A 13,273-nucleotide genomic window follows, 5' to 3' on the forward strand; every position below is an offset into this window, starting at 1 on the left:
GTAGCACTGAATTGTTATGAACTTAGAGGGAAAAAAAACAACCAGAAGCCACATCAGTTTACTCAGAAGTGAAATCAAACTCACCTGAGTAACTTCAGCTGCAGCTGCCCCTTTCATGGCATCAGAAGTGGAGGGTGAGGTTGCCTTCTTTCTTTCAGTGCTTCGGGTGGGGGAAGGCTTGTAGGGAGATTTAAGAGGACTAGCTGGTGCTACACGAGGACAGATATGGAATACTAAAGAGTTATAGTACAATAGCAAGAGCAAAAGGGAGCACAGACAGAGGAAGTAAAGGAGAGGAAGAAAACATCATACTTTAATGTTATAATGCTCAAAGAAAGTCAAAAAGCGTTTTAAAATATCACATCATATAACACGTTCAACGTGGTCTGATGTTTACTAAAAATGCCTCAACTGAAAAGTAGGATTTTATAGGTTTTTAATTTTTTTTAAAAATTACCTCTAAAATATTGCCCTCTTACTCATATACCTTCTGAAACACCTGACTATGACTGTGATTCTTTTATCTTCTGAAAACTCCAGCTTCCTTTGCATATGATAAAAAGAGTAATCGAACAATTCTAGTTGGGTGACTCTGGAATAAATACTGCAAAACAGGAAAGGTGACAGAAGCTTAGGGAGGTGGTTTTTTTTAAGCCTAAACATGGCAAAGATTCCCAAATACCTTAACTGCTTTTCCAAATGACGCTCAATCAAAAACAAACAAACGAAAAACCAACCCCAACCTGAAACTAAGTAACGTTGTAGGTATTTCAGTTAATGTTATTTGTGGTAGACATCAGTTCGAGTGTGACACATGCATTTCAGCACACAGGGTAACTCTGGGTGTTTTTTTCTTTATTTTCAATATGAACAGGATTTTTTAACACATGGAATATTTTACTACTGTCTTTGTTCATATTGCCTTCTAAGATGAAACTTTCACATACATATAGAACAATGAGGACTATATGGTTTATTAATAAGATATACACTAATTGTAACCATGTTACAGTGTGTTTCCAATCTTATTCAACTGAAGTCAAGAAGGATATTCATTTAGGAAAAGAAGTAATGATGCTCAAATTTAAAGGAATTCACATTTCCAACATTTTTTTTTAATTGGGGGCACTCCTATAAAATTTCTTATGAAGCCTTTTTGAACGATTGAAGTTTAACTGGACCTGTCGATTCTTTGCGAGACTCCTGCAAGTTGCAAGAATTCACTGAATATTCAGAAATGGAAATGCTGCTTACGGTAAGTATTTTTACTTCAACTGTAAAAGAAATTAATTTTATGTGTCCAATAACACCTGTTTGCCTGAGTATCTTGACTCAGAGAGATATTAATAAGAAAGAATCTTAAATTGAGGCTCCTCACTTCAAAGCTTTCAGAAAAACAAGAGCAGAGCAATTTTGACCCAGACATAATGACAGGAGGCACAGCGCGAGCTCCTGAAAAGGAATAGCCCTCTTCCCTGTTCAGAAAGCTACTTTTAGGGGGAGAAGTACACAACAAATGGGAGATCTCCCTCAATCAGTTCCTTTTGCCAGCAATTACTGACAAAACCGTCAGCGGCCACTGAGCACTGATGCTTTACGCAACCTGTGTTACAGCCCGACTGCCTTGTGAGGAAGCAACAAGAGGACACTGGTTCAAAAAGTTGTTCACAGAACCAGCACTTCTGTTTCAGCTCAGCAAAAAAGGAGTTCGCAGGCCAAAATATATCTTTGTCAGGCATGTCAGTGTGCTACTTTAAAGATCTTGCCATGAAGAGCAGGGAGTTTACCAACAAAATGAGTGGGGAAGGACAAAGGAAGTCCCTGCTGACCTCTTCAAAAACAAACACGACACAGAAAACATCTGTAGGCGGTCCCAGCAATTCATGTCAAAATTTTAAGAATATACTGATCTAATTTTGAGTTGGCTTTTGTTCAGCTGTAGCAGTAGTTGATCCCTGAGCAGTAAGTAAACTGAGAATTTTCTTATGGGCCAAGTACCGTATGACATTTCTGCTTCCAACAGATGCTGCTTTTAATGTAGAAACAAGGAAGAAGTTTTAGAGCTTTATATCAAAGCAACAAAAATGAATGCACAAAGGGGGGTAGGTTTGTATTACAAGTGCAGATGCAGAGAGCCTATTTCAACCATGCTGTGTGAAAATACTCATCGCAGAGATGATCAGCCTTTTACCAACTAACTAGTTATATCCTGAAAATATGTTTCCTTTCGCAGACAGGCAGCTGGGAATGCGGTGAGGTTTTTTTGTTGTTGTTGTTTTTAATAAAAATAAAAATAGCTGTTAAACTTTTGTCCTTGTTTCAGCCAGATTTTGTAAGTAGAAACTACTCTGGAAGTCAGGCACTTGCCTAAGTATGAGCAGGGCTGGAAACATCAGTTTTGTGTATGTTTCCAAAATGAGGGGTTTATTAGACTGCCAGTTACTGTTCTGATCTGTAAATATCGGATCTTCTTAAAGATCAATAATTTCTGGAAGTGACATCTTCCCATCCGTGTCTCTGTTTTTCCCTATACGTGATTTTTTATGCGTGTACACAGGCACATATATAAATACGCATACAAACACATGGCTGAAGGCAAAAGTAATTTAACAGCCAAGAGTTAGAACCCTGGTAAAAATAATTAAGGCTCAAATGGTGCCCTGGGATTTTTGTTCTACATACTATTTGTGTATGAAAGGGGATGACATTAATACATCAAATAAAGTCTCTGAGAGGTGTCACACACTGGTCTAAAAACCTATTTCTTTTTCAGTTTTCATTGGCTTAGGTTTTAGTGATTTTGTTAATTCAATTTTTCTTCGTGTTGTTAAAAGTATGTTCTTTTTAAAAAGACATTCAGAACAAGACATACAACATGATGTGGTTTTTTAAGCTTTTAAATACACTGCTATCATGAATAACTTAGTTCATTGTTGATTTAGTATTATCATGTAAATTATAATTTGGTTCATAGTACTCTGTTTCTTTCAGCAAATACTCAAATGCAACCAAAAACATACCTTAGCAGTTTCAAAATGAGTAATTCACATTTTTACCTGGATTATTGTACTGATCAGAAAGCATTAATGTACTTCTGCTTCTGGCTAAAGATGACTGTGTGGGAGTCAGCAGTCGAGAAACAATAAAGTTTTCCATTGGACTAAGATGCATGCGGTGAGCTGAAGGATGGGAGCAAATAAAATAAAATTTAAAATGCAAAGAAATAAAACAATGTTACATAAAATAACTGAAACAAAATGATGAAATGATTAAACGAAATTAAAAAAATCTTGAAGTATTTAAGGATAATTTTCATTCTTTCTGGAAAAAAAGAAGGTTTCTAGTTTCTCCATCATTTTAAATTATTTTCCCACCTGTACAATAAATACAGTAAGGTTAAGACCATGTTGCATTTTGTTCTTACACAGAGGGATGTTCTGTTCTGCAAAATGGTTGCTTTGATGACTCAGCATGAAAAAGGTTTGCCTTCTTCCCCAGTAGAAAAGGTGAAACATTTGGTGTAAGAGCACAGCTACTCACTAATGTGCCAACCATACTAGGACTGCATTTAAAATTTGCAGTCTCACCGCATTATGTAAGTCTTATTTATACAATACACCTGCATTCCTTGCTACTCCATAAATGTGTCAACTGTTAAGACAGATACTTATAGATGTTCCTGTTACATGCATACATATATATAGACATTATAATAACCTCAGTTATTGATGAGCTTGCATTAAGAAATTCAGAACGAAAGGAAATTTACATTCTTTTTTCATTCTAGAAACAAACCTTCACTGACACTTATTTCAGTCACTACATTTTTTTTCTCATGAGAATTTAAAAAAAAACAAAACAAAAAAAACAAGGGGGAGAGAGGGAAGACACAAAACAAACCAAAAAATCCAGAGAGTTTACAGTGATAAACCCTTTAGTCCTCTCTGTAATGTTTAGTAACCACTAATCCCACAAGATGGTCATCTTTTGCTGAGCCTCTCATGGATCAGAGTTTCAAATCAAATTAAAAAGGGCTCCACAACTCTGGTCACCAGATTGAAATCTCCGAGGTGGCTCGCTGGAGGTACTCCTGACCATGGTACATCCCACATCTACTGCTGAGCCATGCATTTGGTTTACTTCTTTTTGATTATTTGGCTAGAAGATCACAAACTGCACAGTTATAGGAAATAGCTGCAGTCACAGCACCTACTTAAACCCCTGTTTGCTGGAGAGTCAAAAACGGCAAAAGAATCAGTAAAAAACCCCACAGCATTTGTTGCTCGACTGGAATCTCCAGCACAGCAGCACGGTCCTGGGACACGCTGCAGAACTATTTTATTGTATTAACTTACGACCCCTCAAATGTTCCAGTTCTTTTGAGAAACAGACATAAGCAAGTTACGTAGCTACAAGGACAAAGAGAAGGGCTTTAAGCAGAAGGAGAGTTTATGCTGGTCTCCTACCAGCATATTCACTTGCCTCTGTCAGGGGAATGTGTTATTGCCGCTGTGGAGGAGGAGAGGCGCTTACTGATTGGCGATTCCATTTGCTTTGGCAGATTCATTGTAGAAGCTGAAAGTTTGTCACATGCTGCAGAGAGATGCATTGAAGATGTTTGTATTCACATCACAGTGTTGATAAGCTCCCAGAATCAACTTTGCATTTGTACTTGTGGCCCTTGCCACCAATCGTTGCAGTGGAAAAGGCATGTGATAAGTTCTTTCTGACTGCTGGAGGACCAGCATGTTATAAGACATGCTCTGGGATGCAACTTTTCTGCTTGTGAATTTAACGTTCCGGTTTTACGACAGCCTATCTTTTATACTGCCACTAGCAAGTAATATGTATCAGGCTGAATGAGAAGCCATTCTGATAAAAGACACTCAACACCAACACAAGCAGAAAGTTACCTGAAGCAAACAAACTGCGCACATCACAACTCTGAACTCCTCAACTCAATTCCTCCTCCCCTCTACTTTCAGTCTGGAAGAGCTGGGGAGGACCTCAGGTATTATTCTAATAATACTTACGATTCTAGTAAGTTCGCACAATGAGGACTCGCTGTCTCATGACTGATCTAGCACCAGCCAGTTGGCTTTATCTTTTTGTGCTTGAGAATATTTTAAAAAAGAAAAGGGGGGGGGGGGGGGGGGGGGGGGGGGAGAAGAGAGAGAGAGGGTCTCCATCTGCAGTTTGCTGACCTTCCACTGACAGGGCTTTTCTTTTCCGGGGGGGGGCAAAAAGCCTTTTGTTACTACTCCAAATGCTTTCATTTCTCTTCTGAAATACTCTTTGATCACTGTACTTATTTCCTACCTTGCCATTTACTCAACTGAATGACAGAAAAATGTTCCTCAAGTATTACTGCAGTGTACTAGTATATGATGAACACCGCATGATGCTCAGAAGCTAAAAGCATAGATGCTTCGCCTCTTAAATTTGAATTTTCTTTCTTTCAAAACCAGAAGTATTTTCAGCTAGAGATGCATATGTGGCCCTGACCCTGCAGCTCCTAACTTGCTGCATTCCCTAACAGATCCATCGAAACATTGCCTCAGTGGGGTCAGCAAGATTTGCCTCCATCTATTACAGTAAACAACACAATTCTCTACATTTGTTTGTTTGAAAAAGCAGGTATAATGCTGGTACACTGCAGAACATCAGTTGCACATCCAAATCTCTTTTTACATGAGCAACCATTAGTACAAAATTTTTGAATCTATTTGAGCAGAAATATTAGTTCTGAGATTGTGGGCAGAACAACATATACTGTGCGTCCTGCAGAGGTAATACCCAAGCACAGCTTCTCCTTTGGGGGGGAGAGAAGGAACCTGGTTCTTAAAGGCACAGTCTGTGTTACTTTTTCAAAATGCCAAGCACATTTGCAATTAAAATTAGAAATCTTTTAGGCAATCCATTCTTAATTTTGGAGGATTCATTCAAGTCAAAAGACTTCACAATCTTTTTATGTGAACAATAATTTTAAAATAAGAGATAACTGAACAACATAAAAAAAACATAAAAGAAAACAAAATCGATTGCCTCAAAGTCAACCACTTGAGATTGTTACATATGGCTTGGCTAAAATCCACTTCAGAAGGATTTTAGAAACCAAATTTGCTTGTTCTTAAGATATTGCAGAAAAAGGCCCTTGAGATGGGAAAAGAGGACTGTTTTGATGTAACATGGTCTCCACAGTACATTTTCTCTTATTGTGCAATTTAGATCTTTTCAACAGCACCTGCACCTCTGCATGAGTATCAGAACTGTCAAATATATGCGTAATTATATTTACAAACAGACACAAACACAGAGCACCCGCAGAATTAACAGAGGTGAGAATCTGAGTGGTAGAAGTCTACAGTTAGTGAGAAAACCATGAAATGCCTCTACTGTGCTGGAATGTGAGGCATGCACTGCTCCACCATGGCAAAATTAAAATTAAAAAGACATTTGGTCCACATCACTAAGAGTAATGCCGTAGAGCACCAGACTGAAATAATAAGGAAACAGTGGTTAGGAGAAGGACAAGATCAGTGGATGGATTACAGTGATTACGAGACACGATGGCACTGCGATTCTCTGAAATACCATTGAAGGAATCAGCAGGAGCAGTAGAGGTCACAGGGTCTGGAGGAAGGGTGTTGGCAGCTAAACCTAGAACAGGGGGTGGGGTATTTTCTGATTCACCTACACAGCAGAGAAGAAATCAGAGCAAAAAGAGGTGAAAGAAATTACTGAGTAAGTTGGGGGAGCTGGAATTAAGCATAAACTGCATCACAAAGACAAACTGGTTTCTTTCTCAAAGTCTAAAAGACTTCATTATCATATATATTTAATTTCCTGACTTTTTTGATGGCCTACCATGGAAGAGAGTTTACCTTTTTAGAGTTAAGTATATTTACACACTATTTAAAAGAGTAACTGTCATATTTCATCATCACCCAAACATGGATATTTTTTCTTCATACCATTCAGTTTATTTAAACTTGACTTGACAAATTTAAATAAATAACATGATTTAAAACAGAAAACATGCATCTTTTTGGAATACAAAAGCAGTACATGACTGATTATGTAATAAAAAGAATTTGTTCCGAAGCCCAAAACAGCAGCAACAAAAAGCATGTGGGGAAAAATCCTGAACTATTTCACACTGCACACGCTGCATAGTCATCTAGATATTCCCGTCAGGTTTTTAGAAGTATCAAACAGAAACAGATCATCTTTTGCAAGGCTTAGACACCACTCAGTCCTTTGGCAAGTATTAAATTTGCTAACTGCATGTGTGGAAAGACAATGCGGGGGAAGAAAATAAGGGAGAGAAAGCATAAATTTTTCTTTTAGCATCCTCCAAACAGATTCTGGTTACTTTTATTAAAATTATCTGCATTCCTCAAGTTAGGAGTGACCTTTCTCCCCAGAAAGTATCAGAGAGAGGAAGCCTGGCAAGTAATTACGAAGCATTTATTCACACCCCAAGGCAGCAGCCCCTACAGTTCCACCCTAACTACAAAATGCACCATCCTTGCTCTCTCCACAACCTCATGCATTTTGCACTTCAAGATCTGCAATGCAGGCAGCCTGCTTCACTCACCGTCTCTCCCTCCTGAGCCTGCAGCCAGTGCTCCTCCCCACGACCACCGCTTCTGCTTCTGTTCCAGCTGCTGGCTGCGTTCAAGGGATCGACGCATCATGGCTTCTAAACGTTCCTGGTTATATTGGTAAAAAAAGAGAAACCCAATCTGAATCAGTTCTCTGGGAGCTTTTTTCCCCCCACCCCTTCTGAAACCATGCTAAAAATACACAGTTCCCCTGTTGCTCCACACAAGATGATTACAGGACCTTGTTTGCAATAAAAGAAAAAGGAGTGAATAAAGAAGGTATCAGCATGCTACCTACCTCCAGATATGTGTATCCTTTGTCTGCAAGCCACTGAGGTCACTACAAAGGCCTAAGTAAATAACACAGGTTGCATCACTGCCTAGCATCTGCTCCTGCTGGCGAGGCCGCTGCTGTGCTGTGGACTTAATTTGTATAAGAATAATGCTCGACAAGCATTAACTCCTTCTTGCCTATGCAGACCTTGGGATTTTTTTCCACCCCTTTCTGAGCACAGCTAAATTGCTGCAATGCCAGTGGCTCCTCCTAGCCACGCAGATAAATGATCACTTCAAACCCGAAGTAGGTTACTTTGCAGCATATCCTATTTATTTATTTATTTTTCACAAAACCTCTCTCCGTTCTTTCACTGTGTTCTTCGTAGTCTATACATTTAAGAACTTCTGATTTTCTTTCTTCCCCGGTTGGTTATTTTTTTGTTGTTTTGGTTTTTTAGTGCATGACCAGATCATGCTGTTTGAAGATTTTTTTTTTTTTCCCTCCCCTCCCTGCCCCCGTTTTTCTCCATGGCTTGATGAGTTAGGATTTTCAGATGGAGAAAAACAAGGAGATTTTTTTCCCTCCCCTCCCTGCCCCCGTTTTTCTCCATGGCTTGATGAGTTAGGATTTTCAGATGGAGAAAAACAAGGAGATTTTTTTCCCTCCCCTCCCTGCCCCCGTTTTTCTCCATGGCTTGATGAGTTAGGATTTTCAGATGGAGAAAAACAAGGAGATTTTTTTCCCTCCCCAAATCCTGCTCTGCCTCTAACTTACAGCTGCGTATGGTTGGTCACCTTATTCCCTCCCTACCACCTCCTAACTCTCACTCAAAGAACTCCATTCAGTTTTGTCTTCCCTCTGCTAGTTTCTCAGTGATTTATCATTGTGGCAAAGATTTCTGCAACTGTTCCCTTTTTCCCTTCAAGAAGATAAAACCCACCCACAGTTTCGTTGTCTACCACCCTCTTCTTTCCCTTCTCCCAGTCATCACCATCATGGCTTGGCTTTGCGAACAAAGATCTGGGAAGGGCTTTTCCCACGCTCACTGCAGGCGATGAGTGCACCCTTCGGGGCTGCGCGGTGGATTGTTTGTTTAGGTGAGGCGCAGCGTGCGCGGAACTGGCTCCACCCTTTACACCTGAGGTTCATCTGCCAGGGCCTAGCGAGCTTGGACAGTGACAGCGAAGTCCTCGGGTCGTAGGTTTGGTTAGAGTGTCCTTCTCTGAGATGATGGAGCCTTACAGGGCTAAACGAGCTCCATCTGCCCGGGTTTGGGGTCAGAGTTGTCCTTCTCCTAGGATGGTGCCCGAAGGCCAGTGAGCCCATCCTGCCCGTGGACACACTGTGTCTGACCCTTCAGCTGAGACCTGTCTGGCCTGGGAGACCCCACCGGAGGCACCTGCCACCACCAGCACAGCTCTCAGCCTCACAAGGGCACGCAAGCTCCTTCCCCACGGCAAGGGAGTGCCCGTGAAAGAGTACCTCGCTGGCATTTGGCAACCTCTTCAGCACCACATTTCAGCAGCCCAACCCCTATCATGAAAGACGAACCTACTCTTGCTGCCTCCATCTCCTGCCCCAATGGTTTTTAGCCTTTTGATCCCATTTTTGGTCCTATTACTACTTTTGTTATTTCCTTCCGGTCTAGTATAAAACTCCTACTCTACCCACTTCAAACTCTTGATCCTGCAAGGCTTTTGTGATTACACCCTATTGCCTTCAACTTCTATGACTCCCATGCTCTGTCTCCAACATTTTTGGTAGCTCACACCAACTACGTGGAAAACCTCTCCCCCATCTCTTGGCCAGATTACTTTCTCTCACTGATTCATTACTTTGGTCTAAGTTTCCTATTCCACTTTCCTGAAATATTTTATCACAAAATTTAATCTTTGTTCAAGCATCTCTGCATGGATATTGAGCCTATTGTCTCCGAGAGAGCTCCTTCAGCAGATCAGACCCTAACATTAGGCACCTCCAGTAATTACTATGTCTGGAACTTTTTATGCATGTACCTGTAAACTTTGGGTTACCTTCTGGGGGCTCTGCTATGGCCACTGGCTTTCTACAACACCAGATGCCCTCTCTTCTGCTAAATTACAATACACTTTTGTCTCTTCCACATCTTTGAAGAATCTCTTCTCCTACCATGATTTCAAATAACTTATTTCTCACCTCGTTTTTTCCACCTCCAACCCTGCTACCAATTATCCACCAATTTCAACAGCAAGCCACTACCTTTGGTCTGTAAGCTCTCCTCTCTCAATTTTATTACAAATCCCTTGTACCATAAAGAATTCCATTATATAATCATCTACACAGAGTGAAGAGAGGCAATTCTCACATTCCTGTTTTATCACTCTCAGCTCTCCTGTCCCTGTTACCTTTCAGCCAAATTGACACACCCTGCTGTTATTATTTCTGCTGCTATCTCCAGGAAAGCGATCTTTTGGTCGTGTCTTTTGAGATCTCACTTTAGCTTTGTTTCCCTCCTGTGTCTTTAGCTCATGGTCTATCAGACAACGTCATGCAAAGACCACTGAAAGCAGACAGCTGCTTCCCCACCCTCCCTCCTCCTTTTTTTCCCCTCCCTTCTGTCTAGTTAGTGCCATCAGTGGCCAGGCAGGCATGCAAATGTGCGACCTGCCTCTTTCCTCCTCCTTTTTCTCTGTACAGAGCAAAGGCATGAAACATCACAAAGACCAAGCACACCCTCTTCTGCAACAGCACAGAAAAACCCATGGGTTTGAACACCCTATCACTTCTTGTCCACACTTTTCCAGTTTCTGGAATCCGAAGTCACTACTCTCTGATTTAGTTTGTAACAGTCTGTCTTCTCTTACTACCTGATGATGCATTTTCACATTTAAAACCTGTGTGTGCTGGCTTTGTACTTCAAATTCGCACTTTCTGCTTTTAACTTTCCACCTCCCGACATTAATTTAATTCTGTTTGAGTCCCCTTTCAGCATTTACTCTTTGCACACCTCACCTCCTATTTCATCACCAGTTCTCTCTGCAATCTGCCTCTTTTCATTACTTTCTTCTACTATGCATCTTGTCCCAATGTACCTTTCTACCCACCCTCTACAAAGGAAAATCACCCTCCCATTTCTTTCTCAAAGCATACACTTACACAGAATCTTTCTTTCTTTTCACAACTAATACATATTGCTATACATTAATCAAAAAAGATAAGATGAAAGCAGTGACATTTCAATTATCCAGGTAATTTATGTTTGGGTTTTTTTTTTCCCCTTAATGCTGCTTGGAGCAAGGATCAGCAATATTCTGCAGTTTGCAAACCAGAGAATACACTTAAACCACCTACTATGAAAGTGCTGTTTTTAAGAATAAAATGCGTGATGAAATTGATTAAAGAAATAAGGTGATTTTTTTCATACATATTTGAAAGTCCATGCTACCTACAATCTGAGGTTGAAATCTTCAATTACATGATGTGGAGAGGATCATTCATTTTCATTTGTAAAAGAGCCTTTCAGTAAAACACTATAGAACATAGTTATTAAGCCTCATGAAACTCTGCAGATACAGCTCACATAAAGAACAACATGAAGGCTATTTTTCACAAAGAAAGGATAGTTACCTAAACGATATTTTCAGCTGGCATTAAACCAGAAAGGCTAAGGAAACATAATACACATGGAACCATAGCATAAACAACTTGTACATTAATACTTTGGTCTGTGACAAAACTAAACAAGGACAAAGCATTCCTTAATCAGCAAACAATGCTGTCAAAACCCCTCCTGTCTATGTTATAGATGAAGTACCTTAAAATCCTATCAAAATATCCATGTAATCCTCATTTGGAAACTCTTAACAGCTATATATTAGCAGCTTAATAACCTGCACAGAAGATACAGGGAGCTTTCACAAAAAACTATAACACACAGGCTTTACACGTAGGTTAAATTAAGAATGAGTAAAACCATAAAAAGAGAGAGCCATCTACTGCTAGTATGTAACATATACATGTTACTTTCAAAAATCCGTAGTTATTCATCTAGGTTTTCCTCAGACTAAGCAACAAAACAAAGGCTTGGACTGTCTGAACTAAAAAAACCAGCAAACCAAACAAAAAACCACCACACTCAAACCAAATCCAAATGACCCCAAAACCCAGTAACAATTTGACTAAGTACTTACCTCTTCTGTACGTAAAATATGACACGGATATGAAAACAAGGAAAAAAATTCATTTTACAAGTATTATGACTTGAAATAATTTGTGCAAATGATTCTAAAACAATCTACTTACTCCTACAATACAAATCTAAGACAGTCCCAAAAAAACCTCTTCCTCTTCACTTTATATATTCATCAGCAGTACAAGTAGCTCACTGTTTCCTGGTATTATCAGCTGGTTTTATCTTCTGAGTGTCTCTTCCACATAATAAAAGAGGTCTATTATTTTCTATTTAAAGAACACATTAAAAAGAAATACAGTAATCTTTAATTTAGCTGCTCTTTTGAACAGAATTAATTTCTACTCTCAACCAATTACACGTACAGGTGCATATTAAGGGTGTGTGCTCCGAAGAACGACACCGGACAAACGAACGCCCCGTGTTAAGGTGCACAGAGAGCTGCGGCAGCAGGTAATGGCAGAGGGGGGAGCAGAGGTCAGGCAGTGTCGTAACAAGGACTAAACTCTTCTCATGTCCATTGCACAGCAAACAGAGACTGCTTGCACAGCAATCTCAAACAGTTTGCAGCAAAACTTTTATAGTACTTGTGCAACTGAATTCTGCTCAGTATATGAATTGCCAAAAATGTTTGGAAAGCAGTTATTATTTCCATATAATTAAAAAAGTAATTAACTGTGAATTATAGCATACTAAGTAGTTAACAGTTATATCTCAAGAGTTTTTCACTCTTGTGTTTTAGTGCATACTTCTTACAAATGTAACAAATAATGCATGTACACCAAAACAATATTTCCAATGCTGCAGGGTATTATTTTCCATTTAGCAGTTGTTTTATCAATCTTTCAAGTCTAAGTGCTGCATTAGATTTGATGCTGTCTAGCTGTAGCTGTTCATTTAAACATTAGTATACTGGTATATTGGTAGGATCAATACTAATTTTATCAATTTCCTTTAAAAAAAATCTGATGTTTTTATTAAAAATGGATCTTTGACTAGATGGATGTTATTGCTCTTCCTTGTACTACTATCCTTGACATAGCCCATACAAGTCACGCTCTTACGGAATACAAGAACAGAAGAACACAGCTTCTACGGTGACTTTCCAACGCCCTGTGTAAAGCTAGACATTTACTTACAAGGTATTTCCAAGTCACACGAAAGTTCAGAACAGGGACAGAGTATGTTACTTTAATTGAATAAGAACTAGTTTTGCTTTTA

At 39.5% G+C, this 13,273-nt stretch overlaps 1 protein-coding gene across 1 annotated transcript in view; it reads right to left on the bottom strand.

Moving 5' to 3' along the window:
• The window catches only part of LOC104493477 (MAP7 domain-containing protein 2-like), a gene marked incomplete at both ends in the record, with an annotated part of 21,072 nt that overhangs the window by 1,253 nt on the left and 6,546 nt on the right, over positions 1–13,273 (bottom strand). Inside the window, 5 exon segments of the mRNA XM_010136156.1 lie at positions 85–233; positions 2,364–2,383; positions 3,071–3,179; positions 4,483–4,593; positions 7,601–7,715. Coding sequence (XP_010134458.1) covers positions 85–233; positions 2,364–2,383; positions 3,071–3,179; positions 4,483–4,593; positions 7,601–7,715 — 504 coding nt within the window.

The sequence above is a fragment of the Buceros rhinoceros genome, unplaced genomic scaffold, assembly GCF_000710305.1.
Source record: "Buceros rhinoceros silvestris isolate BGI_N320 unplaced genomic scaffold, ASM71030v1 scaffold40725, whole genome shotgun sequence".
Classification (NCBI taxonomy): Eukaryota; Metazoa; Chordata; class Aves; order Bucerotiformes; family Bucerotidae; genus Buceros; species Buceros rhinoceros.